General features: G+C 34.7%; 2 protein-coding genes across 2 annotated transcripts; one reads left to right on the top strand and one right to left on the bottom strand.

Annotated features, from left to right (window-relative positions):
• Positions 1-1,116: 1,116 nt before the first annotated feature.
• On the top strand, positions 1,117-4,068 carry LOC111984956 (uncharacterized). The gene is made up of 2 exons (XM_024016573.1): positions 1,117-1,165; positions 3,524-4,068. Exons 1-2 carry the CDS (start codon positions 1,117-1,119, stop codon positions 4,066-4,068), a joined length of 594 nt encoding a protein of 197 aa, XP_023872341.1.
• A 9,315-nt stretch (positions 4,069-13,383) lies between these two features.
• LOC111984957 (uncharacterized) lies at positions 13,384-13,767 on the bottom strand. Its single transcript, XM_024016574.1, has one exon. It carries the CDS (start codon positions 13,765-13,767, stop codon positions 13,384-13,386), a length of 384 nt encoding a protein of 127 aa, XP_023872342.1.
• Between the last annotated feature and the right edge of the window lie 5,796 nt (positions 13,768-19,563).

Genomic DNA, 19,563 nt, shown 5'->3' with positions numbered 1-19,563 from the left:
TTGGCAAGGCGTCTAAGTGAGACCAAAGAGCCCTATCCACGTGAAGATGAGCTCTGTGGACGCGGTCACGAAAAAACTTACTTAAGGATGGACATTCAACAGCTGAAATAAAACATACTCCTGTTAGTTGACTGTTGATACCAAGAATAAATAAACAAATAAATATAAAGACAAAAATGAAAAGAAAAAGGGGAACAACTTACCTTCAAGACGAAGGTTTCCTAGGTCCTCGGTATAACGGCTAAACGAGTCCCGGCCAACATCTACAGGGTTTCCAGCCCAAAAGCCGGAGACGAAGAAAAATTTCGTCTTCCATTTTCTATCAGATGAGGCCAAGGACTTGATCAGCCTACAATCTTTACCCCTGGCTGAAAATTGGTGGAAGCCAGGGGATTGGTGTATCTCTGAAAGTTTGTAGCAGTAAAGGAACTCGTCCACAGTGAGAGGACGGTCCCTTCCAAATACTTCACCCCACAAAACTTGCATTGAGATGATTAGTCTCCATGCATTTGGGTTGAATTGACATATTCCTAAACCTAACCTAATTAACAACTCCCTAGTAAAGGCGTTTAAAGGGAATCTTAAACCCCCCAAGAGGTAAGCTTCATAGACGCCAATCCCGAAGTGAGGGTTGCAACACCATTCTCCTCGGACGGGTAACCTAGGGTTAAACTCGTCTGGGATTTGGTACCACTCCCTAAGGTTTTTCAGTCTCTGCTCGTCCGTCTTGGAAGGGATATCTATTGCACAACTATATACAGTTACTTCCTCTTCATCTAAGGGACTAGGACGAGGGGCAGTGGACGAAGTACCATCTTGAGACCCAGAGGCCATCCTAAGCTGTTCCTGTAAAACTTTCATAGGAAGCCCAGGGACGCCAGAGACATACTCCTCGTCCGTGGTGTTCCCCCTACTACAGTCACTACTGCTACTGGAACTATCGTAACTTCTCTCGTCATTATATTCGTCTATAGCCTTATCTATACTATCACTAGACGAGGAAAGTACAATGTCTACCATCTTAACAGGAAAACTAAGGACGAGAAAAAGAGAAATACCTGGATCTAGGATGGAGGAAGGCTATAGACGCGAGAAGCTTCTAGACAAATATCTAAGATGAGGAAGGACAAGGAAAGGAATTTCAGAAATGAAAAGGGTACCGGAGGTATTCCACTATTTATAGGGAGCAAGCTCAGGCATCTGAAGTGACGTAACCCAATCATTAAGAGACACGTGGCACGCTCCTCAGGTAGATCAATCGACGAGATTTTTCCACCAACAAATTCTTGACACGTAGCACACCAAGCTGCTACTAACACACATCTTATTTGTCTTAGGACGACCCAATGAACAAGGGGGCAACTGATGATGCTATAAAATACTACCTTAAAAATTGTCCATATGGCCCGTCTACAAAAAGAATAAGAAAGAAGTATGAGCACAGCCAAGTTGCCTCGTCCGTCCCCAAAGGATGGACGAGGCAAGCATGGTTGTGCTAAGGCACGTCCACCCCTAGTTAGGGATGGAGGAGCCAAGCATTCATGACTTAACCAATAAACCAAACCCTCCATTGCTCGTAATGAGGCACCGGTTCGGATGAAGTAACTTCCACGAAAGTGATGGAAGTTACCTCCGATTTTGGTGAACTCCTCGACAATAGGAACGGTTATCAGAGCAAATAACCGTTCCATACACTATATAAATCCGATTCTGCGTAGAGGTAAGGGGATTTTGACCTTTTTCTTTTGAGAAGAGAAGAGAATACACTTAGAAATTTTTTCCTCTCTATTCCAATCCACTAACTTTATCATCGGAGGACCATAGGCCGGCCTCCACCGGTCTTTTCTCTGATTGAATTTGGTTTTACAGGATTAAGCTCTCAAGATTGTCAAAGTCCGAAGATTTTCAACCCACTGATTTTCCAGAATTATCACTTAAGATTAAAAAATTAGACGGTTCAAAGAAAACCATGTGGTTTTTTTTTTCTCTAGAAACACCATCTGTTTCTGTTGTTTTAAACTTTAATTGAGTGTTTTTGCTAATCTAGTATTTCTTTCATAGTGGCCCAAATTTTTGTTCGTTCATTGGCTTGACAATTTAACCATCAGTCCAGTTGGTTCTGATAACTATAATCCCCTCCCCCTTCAAATAAAAAAGGACTTGTCTTGGGAGGAACCATTTTTATTGAAGTTATTGTTCTAATATATCACCCATTCATATATATTTTTTAAAAATATGGCTGATTTGTCTAAACCTTTCGAGAGTTTCTCCCTTTTTTGGGAACACACAAAAATATATGGAACTTGGATAAATTTTGGGCTAGAATGGACATGGATTAATATTGAAAGTTCTTTTTTGTAGAGAAACGTAATATTGAAAGTTCAGATATTGAATTTGGGCCTCAGTTGTCTTAACAATACATTGATATTGAACATCACTCACACGCATAAAGTTGGACCCATAGTTGTTGTTGACGATGTTGTTATTGAGGTAGCTAGAAGAGAGGTTAAGGTTTAGAGCATGTTTGGTAATATTATTTTAGTAATATTGTTTGTATTTTTTAGAAATGCGTGTGGATGAAAAAGTATGTAAAAATACATATAATGTTATTTAAATATTGAAAACTGTTGTTTAAACAACAATAACAAACGGGCCCTTAATGAAAGTAGAATTACAGAAGTTGAAGAAACAAAACAGTTAGAGGTTGAAGAAACAGAGCAACACTAACGGCTATATTTGCAATGGCCAGTTTGTGAGAGTTAAACGGGAGCGTTTCACATTAATGAGTCACAACGTCGTTTTACACTTATACACGTGTGTCACATTATACCTTTAAATCAGACGGTGTCGTTTTGATCAAACTCTCTTCCATCTTGAGATTTTGGATGTGCTCTATTTCTCCTCTCCTGTGTTCACTTATAAATAGAATAGATATTTATCTATGGTGTACAACTATAATCTTCAGTTAGTCTGGTAGGAGTTTGTTACAGGTTGTTAGATCAGAATCTTCTAGAAGCTTCCAGAGCGGTTACCATTTATGTAATGTATAAATAGAGGGTGTGTGGGTTGTATTCATTTTAAGCAAGCTTGAATAGAAATAGTTTCTATCATTTTTCTCTCTCTATTCTTTCTCAATCTGCCATTGTTAAAGCTTCAAGCTTGTTATCTTTCATGGTATCAGAGCCAGAATCCATGGCTTCCACTATTCCTACAAACACTACTCTTCCATCACCACATGTCACTACTCAAGCACCCTCACCATTATTACTACTGTCTAATATGTCAAACTTGATGTCAATCAAGCTTGATTATACGAACTACATTCTATAGAGGCACCAGTTGATCACAATATTGGAAGCTTACTCTCTAGTTGAACACATTGATGGTTCAACTTCACAACCTGGTCAGTTTCTTCTTGATGCTTAAGGACACTTGACCACAAATGTGAATCCAGAGTTTCAAACCTGGAAAATCAAAGATAAGGCTCTTTTTTCTTTGATCAATTCAACTCTCACTCCATAAGTTTTCTCTCTTGTGGTTGGAATCACCACTTCAAGAGAAGTGTGGAATACTCTAGAGCAGAGGTTTACCTCAACCTCAAGGGCAAACATTCTCAATCTGAAGTTGGAGCTTCAAAGTCTCAAGAAAGGTTTAGATTCAGTGAACAATTTTCTGCAGAAGATTAAGATAGCTCGTGATAAACTTCTTGCAGTTGGAGTAGTGGTGGATAATGAAGAACTCATCTACATTGTTCTTCGAGGTTTACCTAAAGATTTTGCTCATTTTTGCTCAGCAATCCGTACTAGGAGTGAACCAATTACCTATGAACAACTTTCAATTATACTGCAGAGTGAAGAACAAGCCATGGCAGAGAATCTTGATAGTTTTTCACACTCTCTAGCCATGTTTGCTTCTGGAAATAAGAATTCTACCAGCTCTCATCCTCAGCCACATAACCATGGTGGTTCTAATAGAGGAAGAGGAAGGAACAATGGAAATAGAGGGAGAAGTGGAGGAAGATTCAACACCAGTCATGATGGAGGTCAACACCAATTCTTCAATTCCTAGACTCAACAGAGTTACAACTCACCTCAGAATGCTCAATTTGGAGGTCAATTTGGTGGTCAGACCTTCAAAAATGATAGACCTAGCTGTCAGATTTGTGGCAAGGCAAGTCATCAGGCACTTGACTGTTATCACATAATGGATTTTGCCTATCAAGGCAAGAATCCACCAACCAAGCTAGCAGCAATGACTTCAGCCTCTAATGCAGCCTTAACCAATTGCCAAGATCCCTGGTTAGCTGACTCAGGAACTTTAGACCACCTCATTGCTAACTTGTACAGTCTTTCTGTTCAGTCATAGTATAAAGGTTCAGAACAAGTCACAATTGGCAATGGACAAGCACTTCCTATTAACCACATTGGTAATGCTTCCCTCTCTACCAAATATCATAATTTTCTGCTTAAAGATGTCCTTCATGTCCCTAGGATAGCCATGAACCTTCTATCTGTTCACAAGTTTTGTTTACATAATAATCGTTCTTGTCATTTTGATGCTAATCAACTCACCATTCGAGATGTTCCTACGAGGAGAATCCTTTACAAGGGCTTGAGTGAGAATGGGGTTTACCTAATCTATCCAAAGTTTTTCAACAAGACTCTTCCACACTTTACTTCCTCCACACAGTTCAATCCCTCTTCACAGCAACACAACTTATCTTCTACATCTTTTAATGTACAGAAGTCACACAAGTGGTTGCTATGGCACCACAGACTAAGTCATCCTAGCAATAATGTACTTAGAAGTGCACTTTCTTCTCTTTCTTTTCCTGATGTTTGTAATAAAACTGCCTTTGATTCAGACAATCATTGTAAGCATTGCCTCAGTGGTAAAATGCATCAATTACCTTTCAATAAATCTAATTTTGTTGCTTCTAAGCCCTTTGAACTTGTTCACAGTGATGTATGGGAACCAGCACCTGTTACTTCCATCAATGAATTTAGATATTACCTAGTATTTGTTGATGATTACTCAAAATTTTCTTGGTTGTATCTTCTTAAACATAAGTCTGATGTGTTTAAGTACTTTAAAGCCTTGGTTGAAAATCAACTTCACACCACTCTCAAAATTTTAAGAACTAATGGAGGGGGTGAGTTTACCTCAACTGCCTTCCACCAATTTTGTTCCAATCATGGTATAATCCATCAAACATCCTGCCCTCATACCCCACAACAAAAAGGCACAGTTGAAAGGAAACATAGGCATCTTGTAGAGTGCTCCCTTACTATGCTTTCCCATTCCTCATTGCCTTTGTCTTACTGGTCTTATGCTGTGTCCACAGCTGCACACATCATTAATAGGCTTCCCACATCTTTACTTCATCACAAATCTCCTTAGGAAGTTCTGTTCCAATCTAAACCTGATTTGCTCCATCTTAGAATTTTTGGCTGCACTTGTTTCCCACTTCTTAGACCATACAATCAACACAAGCTACAACCTCATACCAAACCTTGCATCTTTCTTGGCTACCCTGCCCACTCTAAAGGCTATATATGTCTAGAGCCTAGCACTCATAGGATATATATCTCTAGGCACGTTGTTTTCAATGAAACTGAGTTTCTCTCTACAAAATCCTCCACTTCAGTCTCAGATTCATCTTCTCATTCGTCTTCCCTCACTGACTTTTACTCAATTACTCATTGGTTATCTTTTCTTTCCAACTTACCTTCAAACAATTTCTCGCCTCTCCCTACATCAGCTTCTCAATCTACTTCTCCATCTGTTCAGTCTATCTTACCTGCCCCTATCCCTAACCAGTCCATCTCCACTGACCCTATACCTATTTCATCACCCTTACTTGACCCTATACCTGTTTAGTCAGCCTTACCTGCATCTACATCTATTCAGTTAGCCTTACCTGCATCTATATCTGTTTAGTCTACCCAACTTGATCCTCAATCCTGTTCCATTCCATCTGTTGCCTTGACTGTACCAGCCTCTGTGATTGTTCAAAATGTTCATCCTATGACCACCATGTCCAAAGCAGGTATTTTCAAGCCTAAAGCTTTTGGCACATCAAAATCCAAGGCTGCTCAAATTGATTACACCATCACTGAGCCTTCATCATTTAAAGTTGCTACTGAGATTAAACAATAGTGTACTACTATGGATGAAGAGTTTGATGCTTTCACTAGACAAGGCACTTGGGTTTTAGTGCCTCCCTCACCAACACAAAATGTAGTGGGTTGTAAATGGGTCTTCAAGTTAAAGCACAACAGTGATGGCAGTATTAACAAGTACAAGGCTAGACTTGTGGCTAAGGGATTTCATCAACAGTATGGTATTGACTTTGATGAAACCTTCAATCCTGTGATCAAGCCTCCCACTGTGAAAATTATCTTATCTCTTGTTGTCCAATTCAATTGGCCTTTCAGACAGTTGGATGTTCGAAATGCCTTTCTTCATGGTGTATTGAAAGAGGAGGTGTATATGGTTTAGCCACAGGGATATATAGATCCTATTTTCCTTAATCATGTTTGTAGACTCAAGAAATCACTTTATGGTCTCAAACAAGCACCAAGGGCTTAGTTTGAGAGTTTCTCATCTCACCTTCTTCATTTGGGGTTTCTGGCTTCTTTGGCTGATTCCTCTCTTTTCATCTTAAGGCATGGGAAGTTCCTAGTTTACCTGCTAGTTTATGTTGATGACATAGTCCTTATTGGCAATTGTCTTTCTTTCTTGCAGTCTCTAATTCTTCAACTAAGCTCTGAATTTGAGCTTAAAGACCTTGGTCCTTTACATTACTTCCTTGGGTTGCAAATTACTAGGACTTCTGCTGGTCTTTTTCTCAATCAATCCAAGTATGCCCATGACCTCCTTCAGAGACACAACATGCTTTCTACTAAGCCTGCTAAGACTCCCTGTGCTTCCAATCTCAGGTTGGTTCCTGCCTCAGGGTCCTTGCTAGCTGATCCTTATCTTTATCGTAGCATTGTTGGTTCTCCTCACTATTTGACATTCACCAGACCTGATTTCAGCTTTGCTGTTCATCAGGTATGTCAATTTATGTTTGCTCCATGTGAAGCTCATTTAATTGCAGCCAAATGTATTCTGCGGTATGTGAGTGGCACTCTCAATTTGGGGATCTTCTTCAAACATGGACCTTTATCCCTTTCTGCCTTCTCAGACTCAGATTGGGCTGGGGATCCTTATGATCGTCGATCTACTACTGGGTTCTTGGTGTACCTTGGTCTAAACCCAATTACTTGGAGTGCTAAGAAACAAGACATTGTTTCTCGCTCTTCCACAGAGTCTGAGTACTGTGCTCTTGCCACTACTGCAATTGAGTTAGTTTGGATTCGTCAAGTCTTGAAAGATCTTGGCATCTTTCTTTCCTTTGCTCCTAAGCTCTGGTGTGACAATGTCTCTGCTCTCGTCATTGCCTCTAATCTAGTATTTCATGCTCACACAAAGCATGTGGAGGTTGATTATCATTTTATGCGTGAGTGGGTGCTTCGCAGAGATCTTTAGATTCGTTATATGGCCACTGGTGACCAACTTGCTGACATTTTTATGAAGAGTCTCCCTTCCTCTCGTTTTCTCTGGTTACGTTCCAAAACCATGGTGTCTATTGACTCCTTGGTTTTGAAGGGGGATGAAAATAGAATTACAGAAGTTGAAGAAACAAAACAGTTAGAGGTTGAAGAAACAGAGCAATACTAACGGCTATATTTGCAACGATTAGTTTATGAGAGTTAAACGGGAGTGTTTCACATTAATGAGACACGACACCATTTTACACTTATACACGTGTGTCACATTATACCTTTAAACCAGACGGTGTCGTTTTGATCAAACTCTCTTCCCTCTTGAGATTCTAGACGTGCTCTGTTTCTCCTCTCCTTTGTTCACTTATGAATAGAATAGATATTTATCTATGGTGTACAGTTGTAATCTTCAGTTAGTCTGGTAGGAGTTTGTTACAGGTTGTTAGATCAGAATCTTCTAGAAGCTTCCAGAACGGTTACCATTTATGTAATGTATAAATAGAGGGTGTGTGGGTTGTATTCATTTAAGCAAGCTTGAATAGAAATTGTTTCTTGATTCATTATTTTTCTCTATTTATTCTTTCTCAATCCGCCATTGTTAAACCTTCAAGCTTGTTATCTTTCACTTAATCTTTAGAGAAGTGTTATTGCACACTCTCTATTACACACATGATAAAACAAGTGAAATAAATCACAATTTCAGTTGCTTTAATATTTCCATCTGAATCACTTGCTATTTGCTAATATCATTTTCATGTTCAAAGGGAGACTAGCGTAGTTTTCTAGGTGACCTTTTTACCATAATGGATGATTGTTACGTGTGACTTTGGGGTTTTTATCAATCTGCCAGCCATTGTGGCCTTGGATTAAGAAGCTCTAAAAATTCTTAGATAGAGCTTGTAATTAAAATCATTAAATCATCCTCATTAATTCATTTTTCACTTTTTTATTTTTTAACCTTTGCACTTTGACTTTTGATATTTTCACTTTTTAAAATTCACTCTCAAAGGGGTAATTACTATTTGCGCCGTACAGTATTCTTATGGAAGTTTTGGACTGTGGAAGTTTTGTGATGACATCATTGCCTGTGTCACTAATAATAAGAGTAGTTTTAGAATTATAAATTATTTCACAATTTTTTTATCACAATTTTAACGTGACAAATTATAAGTAATTAATTATCACTTACATATAGACCAATTATTTTTCTTTATCAATTACACTCTGCCACGTTACAATTGTGATAAAAAATTAAAAAAATTATGTAGTCCTACACTTTTCCTCAACGACAGAAGCGGCTCTTTTACCTGTGACTTCACTAGAATTGTAAGATGGATCTTTTAAATAAATAAATAAATAAAAATAAAAAAAAGAACTGTAGGATGGAGTGGAGGCGGGAATTAGATGAATGGATAATGGATACGCAATGGTCCTCCATAAAAAAATTAAAAATATGCTTTCTATTTTAATGATTTAGTCAAACTTTTTAATTAAAAAAAAAAAAAATCTCCAATGATTCAACTGTTCACTGTTAGAATTTAATAGGTTTGTAGTTTTCTTTATTAATTTATCATCCTTTAAGTAAATAAGATAAAATATAAACAACTCCTAAAGAGTAATTAATAATAATTGAAATAAACCCTATGTGGATTGCGGTAATTAAGTCTCTTAATCACTTAATGCGGTGACATAATTCACATAAAAATGACAAAAAAGAACTTCAATGATTTCATTTGAATTGCTAACCACCAAACATGTTTGGTTTAATAGAAGCTAATATCAAATAATTAAAATAGAAGGTTGACACTCCTTAACATAACTAACATGCCTATGGAGACTGGTTCCAAAAAAAAAAAACATGTCTTTGGAGACATATTAATGAATGTTTGTGAAAAATCTTATATTTAATTGGTTAATACCTCATAGTATTTTCAATAAAAACATCAATGGTTTAATAAATGGTTAGCGTTTCTTTTTTACATATAAATATTAAATACTCACAGAGTATAATGATGCGGTACTTTTTCTTTTCATATTTATGATAAATTCGACTAAATACAAGAAACCATTTCAAGGACCGCTTCTTCATCTGCTGGCTACTCTTTAAGAGGTTATACCACTCTCTTTCTTTCATGCATATCTGCATTCTAATTCACTATTTCTTTGAAATTGTTCCATCATTTTTCGTAAATGAAATTGACCCGTGTATTCATCTGCCACAGCTGTTAAAGGTACATATTGAACTAAATCGTGAATGATGATCATAAAGTACATATACGTTTTTTCCTTTCCATCTTAGTTTTTGATACATATGGTACTAGCTTCTATATATGTGTAGCATTGCAAGAGCTGGGAATGCTTATCAACCGACAGAATTTTTTAAAAACTTCAAGTGGAATGAAGAAGAATGTATTTCCCATGGAGAGGTGCATGATGTTAGCACTCAATATTACGGTGAATTGTTTCTGCTAAGTGAACCAAATGGGATGTGGTTTTCAAAGAAGATCCATTTAGGTAATATAGAAGTTTTTATTTAAAAAAGATTTCTTCTATTTTTCTCTATGCGGCAATCCTATAAAACATTGTACTGAGAGTTTGAAAATTTTAACTATTAAATTTCATGTTAATTTTGATTTTTTTTTTTTGTGACAATTTGAATTATATTCAACTTTGAGGGGAAAAAGGGTACAAGTGCTATTCTTATTAGAAGTTTAATGAAATGAGCGTGAGTCTTGAATTAGATTCTTGACATATGCTTGTAATTATTTATGTACAATTAAGCAATAGATTTAATTCAACCTTCTTCAACTAATTATTTTTATAGGAATTCTCTATTTTCCTTATGTTCTTAAGACTATGTTATTGGCTAATTTGGGTTTGACATGTATAAGTAAAGTTATCTACTAGAAGTGGTTCTCAACTTCACAACTTGATTCGACTCTAGTTGGACATGCTAACATCATAAATAACTTCGTGGGATTGTTTATATAGAACACTTTAAAGCTTATGTATTGGGTGATCATCTAAATCAAATAAAGATGTGATCTTGGTATTAATAGGGTACGTGGAACTACTTTAATCTGGCACCATATGTTTGTCATGGGTTGGGAAGTGAGCTATAAGGAGGAATCTGTACCAGCGTGTACCAGTAGTTGTATCATTCAACGGGAAATGAAGATGGGTGGGTAATAATGTCATGAAATTCCTTCAAACATATATAGCATGAAAGGATTACAACCAATATGACAAAGACTCATAGTGAATTATGTTCCTTACTGAGTTACTTCCTTTCCACGGTTTCCTTAATTACTTCTGAGTTCACCAACAAAAAGTTGATAAATTTAAAACTGATACTGATACGTGTTTACTGTTTTCATGCTTGGTCTGCGTTGATGACTAGGGTTTATTTATTTATTTATTTAATGGGTTTTGCTGATGTATGCCGTGAAGTCGTTTATACCCAAAAAGGCATATATTTCCACACCACAATGACTGGTAGTTATGTTATTTAGGTTTGACATTTCTTTGTGTATTTTATTGCGGTGAGAGTCTAGTTTAGTTAGACTGATGCATCAGCAAACGAAGAACACCTTCAGTTGTAGTCGCTGAGCTGAGTGGGCATACGTAACCGTCACTGCAACAGCCGTAGAGACCTCCTACCACGTCGGAACTGAGCACGAAACGCAAACCATATAAAAGAAACGTTATTGGTGGAGGCACAACTTGTGAGTTACGATGGAAAAGATAAGCCCCACGCTACCAAATTCAAGAGCATCATGGGACATCACCAAATCCCTGAACATACCAAATATTCATTTGAAAAAAAGACAAAAAAAACTAAGTTCTTTTTGTGAGTTCAAAAATATAGAGACTTTGTGCCATATATTAGAAAAGGTCTTATATACGCACCTAACAGTCAATGTATTGCGTGCAGATTCTATCCAAAAACAGGTAGAGCTCAATTAGTCCAAGCTCATGCAAGCATTTTTCAGATTCTTGGTCGGCACATATGGTCTTTTTCTTACTTTTGTAGACAATATATTAGTATATTACCTAAACTCAGTACGTCCGAAATCCAAATCAGAGGGAAAGTACCAAATTAAGTCACGTCTACGTTAACGAAAACGGCCAACCAATTCAAGCCATTTAATTTATTTAAATAAAGATAAACATTTAAATTCTTTTATCTTTTTGGGATTAGTAAGGACTTAAACTCTACAAGTATTCTTTACAAAATCTAAATAAATTTGAAAATGGAAAATTCTTAGTTTACATGATTAGTACAATATAAACTTATAATTACCCATCACAATTTTCAATTATGTACAATTCTATTTTCTCCAAATCAGATTCTTTTACAAATCAAAGAATAGGTAACTTCATATTAAAATATAAACTTATATTTTAATCTTGCACTTTCTCTTTTTTTGGGTCCTAAAATCTAGAGCAATATATACACCATCTTTCCACCAGGGCACCACCTCCGGATACCCATTGCTTCATTTTGTTTGTGCTTGGTATTTTTACCTTTACAATTAACCAACATATATAAGAAACTTGAAGACCCTTTTCTTTCACCCAACAAACAATTAAGATCGCCACGTTCTACACTCCCACCCCCCAAACCCAGTGCAAATCCAAAATAACAACTTAATTTGTCCAAACTGACAAGCTTTTAATTAATAGCCCCTAAACCAAACCACGTATGTCACAATATTTATTTTTAATAATATAGAAGCTACAAATTACTTAAAGAAATGCCAGCAGCGGTAGTGTTGGTGCACGGCAAGGGTGGATATCTTGCATCACTTTTTTTTCCCCATTATTGGAATCTTGTTTCGCCAAGATTAGTTCGGCTAAATTATTAGCTAGCTAGGATCATGTTTAATGTGGTATTACCTACTTTTTCACTTAAAAAAAATTATGATTTATAATTGGAGGGTATAAATATAAGGTTTTACAAAGAATCCTTACAGAATTTTAAACCTAAAATTAAATCCTAAATTAACTATTAACAACCCCCCCCCCCCCCCTCCCCCCCAACAAAAAGATTTAACTCACAAAAACGTCAAAATTGTATTACATAAAGGAAAAGGAAAATGAATTTTTTTTAAAAAGGAAAACAAATCCCCCAACATCTCAAACCAACAAGTCCAATATTCCATATGAAATTGTTAGCATCATTCCCCTTCACACATATCAAGGGTTCAATACCCAGAAAATTATTCGAGAACATCCAAAATAATAAAACAGAATGGATAAATAGTTCTAATTAATTAAATAAATAAAAAAGAATAAATTGTGTACAAACCCTAGAAAATAAGTTGGCTTCAAAGGTCAAAACAAAAATTACAAAGATGAATTTTACAGAGCTTAGAGAAGCTAAAGTACTGTATCCTGTCTCTCAAATATAACATCCAAAGGAAATTACAAAACACAAACCCATACTTCTATTTCATAATTAACCAACAATCAAATAATTAACAACCTTCGGAACAGAAATTACAAACACAACCATACTTTTATTTTCATACCCAACAATATTACAACCTTCCAAATAGAAATTACAAAGTTTTAACTTCACCCAAACCTAATATGGAGGTTTCAGATGGGGAAGACTAGAGAGGAAAGTGGCATAATGTATTGATCTTTAGGATATTTCAACCATATTTCCTTTCTCCTCTCCCTCCATCCAAACCCTCAGAAATTCAAGCGTACAATCATAATAAAGACCTACATATATACAATCAAAATATAAAAACAAAATCCCGAAACTAAAAGCATCACCCAAAACATAAAGAAACCTAGGGACTAGAATCAGAAATTGAAACCATTAATTAGCATCATCAAACAAAGTATTAGTGACTGCACCCCTGAACACACCTATGGCCAGTGCTTCAATCGCGGCTGTCACAATACCAGAAATGATAGGACTCTTTGGCTGTGCAGCCGGAGCAGTGTATGGTATATATGGACCATATGGTGCAGGAACAAAAGCTGGGTACCCACCACAATAAGCCGGTGCAGGTGGGTATCCGCCGCCATAAGCAGGTGGAGGTGGGTATGTGTATCCGCCGCCATAAGCAGGTGGAGGTGGGTATGTGTATCCGCTGCCATAAGCAGGTGCAGGTGGAGGTGGATATCCGCCATAAGGAGGTGCAGGTTGGTGTTGATATGCACCCACAACCCCATGACCAGGCCCAGTTGGATAAGCCATCAGTTCCAGTCGAAGATTTGGGTCAAAGAAAATTTCAAAGATGGAAAGATTCGATGGGAATGGAGGACGAGGTGTTTTTGTGATCAAAGAAATTGAAGAACTCGTTAGGATTTGTTCTGTGAAAGTTCAGGTGGAGACTGGGGGATATATATAGAGTTGAAGTAAGAGCGAGAGAGCACGAGCATGGCAAACTTGGTGCCCAAACGTTAACTATTACGACATTATGTGTACACTTTAGTCTTTACCAACGCAACGATATTGCTAAACATTGGTCATAAAGTAATATTATATATGGCTTTGCATATTTCTCCCCACTCCCTTCACTTGAAATTATACTTATTGGCCCTCCCTCATATGTAATTTTTTTTTTTTTTTTAAATGTACAAACACTCTATATAAGTAAATCTTTTTTTCTTTCCCAACTTTTTTTTTTCATTTTGTATTTATAGAGTTAGGGATGTGGGAATGAATGATTTTTTTTTTTTTTTTTGTGTGTATTAGAATAAAATGTGTTATGATTTTTATGATTAAAAGCTTGTAACATGTTCTACTTTATCATCCATAATTAAACAAAAAAATAATAATTCAAGTAGTTTTTTTTATTATCATATGTCCCCTATATTACATTGTATATATTAAGGCATATAAAATAATATTCATTGTAATCTTTAACTCATTTAATAATATTTATAAAAAACCTTGATTTAAAAATTCAAAGAATAATAATTACACATGAGTTAAAGAAAGAATATGTTTGCCCCAAATTATATAAAACCAACTTTATAAAGTTTTTCTTATGTTAGAGGCATTTATACTTATATATGTGTGTGTGAATCTAAAAATTATTAATACACTTAGCTTAGACCCTGGAAAAAATATATATATAAAATTAGCTTCACCATTGGGTGTAAATGATGAAGCCATTATAGCCACATATAAGTATTGCAAACCAATAAACTAGAAATTTTACCAATATTTTCACATTCTAACAAGTTGTATCACCACACTGCTATGAGCTATTACTAATCTTCGACACCAAGTTTCCTAGCCGTTGCTGAGTCACTAATTAAGAGCATTCCATATGAGCACATACGAGGCCTACGCACGGTTATATATATATATATATATGTATGTATATATATATATGTATGTATATATATATATACATACCTATTATTATTAAGATTCAAACACTACCTATAATCTTCCTACCTGTCCCAAAATCCCGAGAGTCTGACTCTCGGGCCAATCACCAGTTAGTCTAGCCCGCGATGTTTGAATAATTAATTAATTATAAAAAGAAAAACTAAACTGTATAGTTATAAGCTTTTTATTTTCCTTGGTTTGGATTCAAACACACCAGTTTTGACGGTTGTGAGTCAAGAAAAATTATCCTTGGTTTGGTTTACCAAACAAGTTATAAGCTTTTTATTTTCTAAATAATTGTAAATTATGCTGGATTAATTAGGATATGAAGTCGAGTATGACTGCACACTTTTGGCACGATAGTCATTTTATAAGTATAAGTGTTTGTGGCATGTGTGGAGTAAGTGTCGGGGTTCAAATCTTCAAGAGAGAGTTTGACGACCTAGGACGTTGTCATGCATGCCTAGGACGTTGCCATGTAGGTCATGCATGCCTAGGTACTCACAGCCTTATTTTGGAGTAATATTAGAAGGAATAAAATGAATAATTTTATAATGACATTACTATTATATTAAAAATAGAGGTATTTGGAGAGTTTTAGTAAAATTTTAATTAAACTTAATTCAATTCTCTTTGATTCCTCCCAAATCTTGGGGTGATAAAATTTTGAAGGTTTTGAGTTTTAAGAGAGCTAGCATGTGACCCGCACATAGTGCGGCTACAACATACACTAAGATTTGTACACTCTAACCAAAAAAAAAAAAAATTGTTGATCATATGTTTAGCTATAGTATTTTAATATTTTTAGATGGTATTTTTATTTTAACTTAAACCATGATAATTTCATGTAATTTTTTGTTAGCACTTAAAAAAAAAAATTCAATCATACAATTTCAAGGAAGTGTTTTGATCCTAATTAACTTGTATTTACTTATAATTTGGTCAATAACAAATATTTATAATTTGTTTGGATACTAAAACAAAACTTATTAGTTACCCACATGAGTGATTCTACCATAATACATGGTCCATGAAATTCTACATATTATCCCAAGATCAACCTTAAAGTGGTTTAGATCATAGGTATTTATACAATAAGATGATTAGATTAGGTGTATGGTTGGTTTTTTTTTTTTTTTTTTTTTATATACTTCATTTTTTTTTTAATGAGTAATTTATACTATGAGCTAATATATATATATCAAACCACATATAACCATACAATGCAGAAAAATTTTGTAATTTTCCAGCACAGGAACACGATCTAGCAGGTTATTGACACATGTTTCAATCCGTTTAGTTCTAGTGAAAATGAATAATAGAACAAAAAGAAGAGGAAAAATGTCCTAGAGTCTGAAGAACGTACCGCTTTCGCTGATAAATAGTAGCTTTAATTACGAGGCAATCGTCCCTACTCCTTACCCTCTGACGCTGCGAGTGAAACAAGAGGAAGAGTTGTTAATAACACAAATAATATAAGATATTAACGCCTCAATGCCACACAAGATTTTTTTGCAGTATACTCACAATGAAGATACCCCATAGAATAGATGCTGCATTTGATGAGAGATTGAAGGTACGAAAATATAAATTGAACCTAATCTTTCTGAACTTTAATGGCATTTTGAGACATATAAATTGACCCGGCAAAGGCGTAGTCCAACCGACGAAACCTTGACTTAGTGATAACGTGAACATTGACTTGTTATTAGTTTCACAAAAAGACATTGACTTGTTATTATCATATATAATTAGTTTTATTATATGGTGCTTCTGGGAAAGTGCAATGACAATGAGGAATATCCGAATCATGGACCGAGCCATGGTTGGACTTGGTGGGAAATAGCCCCAAATTTTCTTTAAAAAAAAATATTATTATATATATAGGTACTAATTTTAGTAATTTTGTTTTATAAAATTACATTTTTGCCACCTTAAAAATATCATTGATTCTCTTAAGAGTATTATTATAGTCACAAATTTTTTTATAACATTTTTACCAATTGTTAAGGTAGCAAATTTTTATTGGTTCGCATTTGAGCCCGTGACTTACATTATCAGCAATTTGTAAAAAAGTTTGTTGTTCAAACATTTTCCTCATTTTAAAGAGCATTAAAAAATTTATAAGTCTAAAATCCAAAAAAAAAAAAAAAAATACAAGCAACAAAAATTACCAATAGTAAAACTAAAAAATAAAATAAAAAAAATTAAGCCTAGTCAACCAATTTTACCTAAAACAAACAATATCTGACCCTTCAAAAAATTTTAAACAACTAGCAGCTAAGCCACTAAGTAACAGCAAAGCCAGAGGTCGAAATCACTGCACACCACCAATAGCAAAGCCGCCCCCTAACTCTAAGTTTTGGCTCTTTCTCTGATCCGAATATATCTCAAAGGAAATCACTTAAGATCAAGATGTCGGTTCCAGTACCAAAATTTAGTCATCTTTATTTGGACAGTAAAGGGAGAAATGGATCATGGACTTCTAGTGTTTTAAATGACTTGAATAAAACTATGCGATTTTATTTTAGTTTTTTTTGTTAATCTAGTATTTCTTTCATGAGAGATGATACGTCTACAACATTTTTACAACAAATCACAAGTGGTTAGTTGTTATTGGTTCAAATTTAAACCTAACACTAAGATTACTTTTTTGCCCCAACAATAACAATCAGTAACAACTTGCCACTTAGGATTTGTTGTAAAAATGTTGTAGACATATCATTTCTCTTCTTTCATAATAGCATGAAAGAGCACAACTATGACCTACAGATACTACAACTTTTACTATACTATGCTTATAAGCTAATGTGTCATTAATCATGACAAAACAATTCAAATATTCACTAATGAAATGATTAAAGCCTACCAATTACAATCATTGTCACATTAGTTCATAAATTTTATATAGTAAAATTTGTAATAACTTCAGCATTTTCTAATACTATCCATCACTCATAAATTTGGCCTATTTGTCCAGACCTTATGAGAGTGCTTTTATTTTTTTGGTAATCCCTTATTAGAGTGCTTTGTTTCAACAATACATAGACTCATATGTACCAAATGTCGGCAGAACCAAACCACTGTAGTTAACGCTATTATTACTTATTTCAATAAAATAATGGTAGAAGAGAGGTTAATTTTAAACTTTTTAATATACACCTCACCCCACTTGTCTCTTCAAACATTTTGAATTAAAATGCTTCAGACTAATTTAGATTGAGTTTTTAAAATCTTTAATAATGGTATTAAATTATTTTCAATTTTTTCCTTGTTTTCCTTTTTTTTTTTTTAATTCTCTTTCACATTTCAAATGGTAATTACACAGTACAATAGTCTTCAACTCTTAGCTATTATATATATATATATATATATAGAGGGCAATGATAACGGATGCCCTTAGGGCATCCATTAATAATTAACTAAATGCCTCTTCTTCATTTGAAAACATTGACTAACAAAAGGTTCAAAATTATATTCTTCAAGAACTTTCTCTCTGTTGGAAAAATTTTATATAACTGTGAATAAATTTCAACAAGTACAGCGAAAGTACAACTACACAAAAACACAAAGATTTACATGGAAAACATTTTCTCATTGAAGGGAAAAACCACGGGATAAACTCCGAATAATTTTACTATATTAAAAAAAGATTATAACACTTAAAGACTTAACTTGAGAAAAGAAAAACTCTTTTTTTCTTTTCGCTCACTGCTCTCTTCTTCATTGTGTATTTTTTCTTACCCTCTCTATTTTTCTCTTCTATTTTGCTTGCTATCACTCACGCAGTTCTTTAAGACTGCACCAGTCCTCACACTCTGGGACTTCACTTTTTCACTCTTCTTCAAATGGCTGAATGGCCTTACTTTATATTTCTTCATCCTTTTTCTTCTTTTATTCCTTCAACGTGTCTCACAAGTTTAACATCATATCTTCATTTATGTAGCTTGACTTTTGTACATCCATTCATAAATGTTGTTGGACTTTTGTACATAATTATAGAGAACCCAATTCTTCTCTTTCGGTCAAGCTTCTCCAGCAAACCCATTTCACTTTGCTTACTTCTTAGCACTTGTCCAACCACCTCTTTAATGAGGTGTTTTATCAAGTGTGGGCTGGACCATGGTGCTATAATGTACCCAACACTCTCCACACATGTCACTATTTTTTTCATCATTTGAAAACTCATTCAACTCAATAAAATTTCTTGAATCACTTTGATGAGTTTCATTTACAGTAAAATTCTCATCCATTTCTGCTATATTGTCACAAGAATATTTAAAAAAAAGAAATCAACACCACATTTGAATATAAAAATTAAAAATAAATAGTCATTTTTCAAATAAAATAATAGTACCTTCTTTAAGAAGCTCATTCAAGTCAAAATAATTCCTTGAAATGCATAGTACTTGAGCCCACTTAAACTTAAATCCTCATCCATTTGAACAATAATAATATAACAANTGTTTGATTTTGAATTTTTTTTAGGTGGGTTTGTGTTTGACTTTCAATTTGCTGGGATAGCTATCTATAGTGTTTGTATTTTGTTTTGTTTTTGTATCTTTTAATTTAATTTTAATTTAATTACAATCTTAATTGAATTTAAAAAAAAAAAAAAAAAACTTTTTCACGTCAAAAATAAAATTCTTT

This window comes from Quercus suber, unplaced genomic scaffold, assembly GCF_002906115.3.
Source record: "Quercus suber isolate HL8 unplaced genomic scaffold, Cork oak 2.0 scaffold_239, whole genome shotgun sequence".
Classification (NCBI taxonomy): domain Eukaryota; kingdom Viridiplantae; phylum Streptophyta; class Magnoliopsida; order Fagales; family Fagaceae; genus Quercus; species Quercus suber.
Note: the sequence above shows the minus strand (reverse complement) of the source record. Positions and strands in the feature narration are given on the sequence as shown.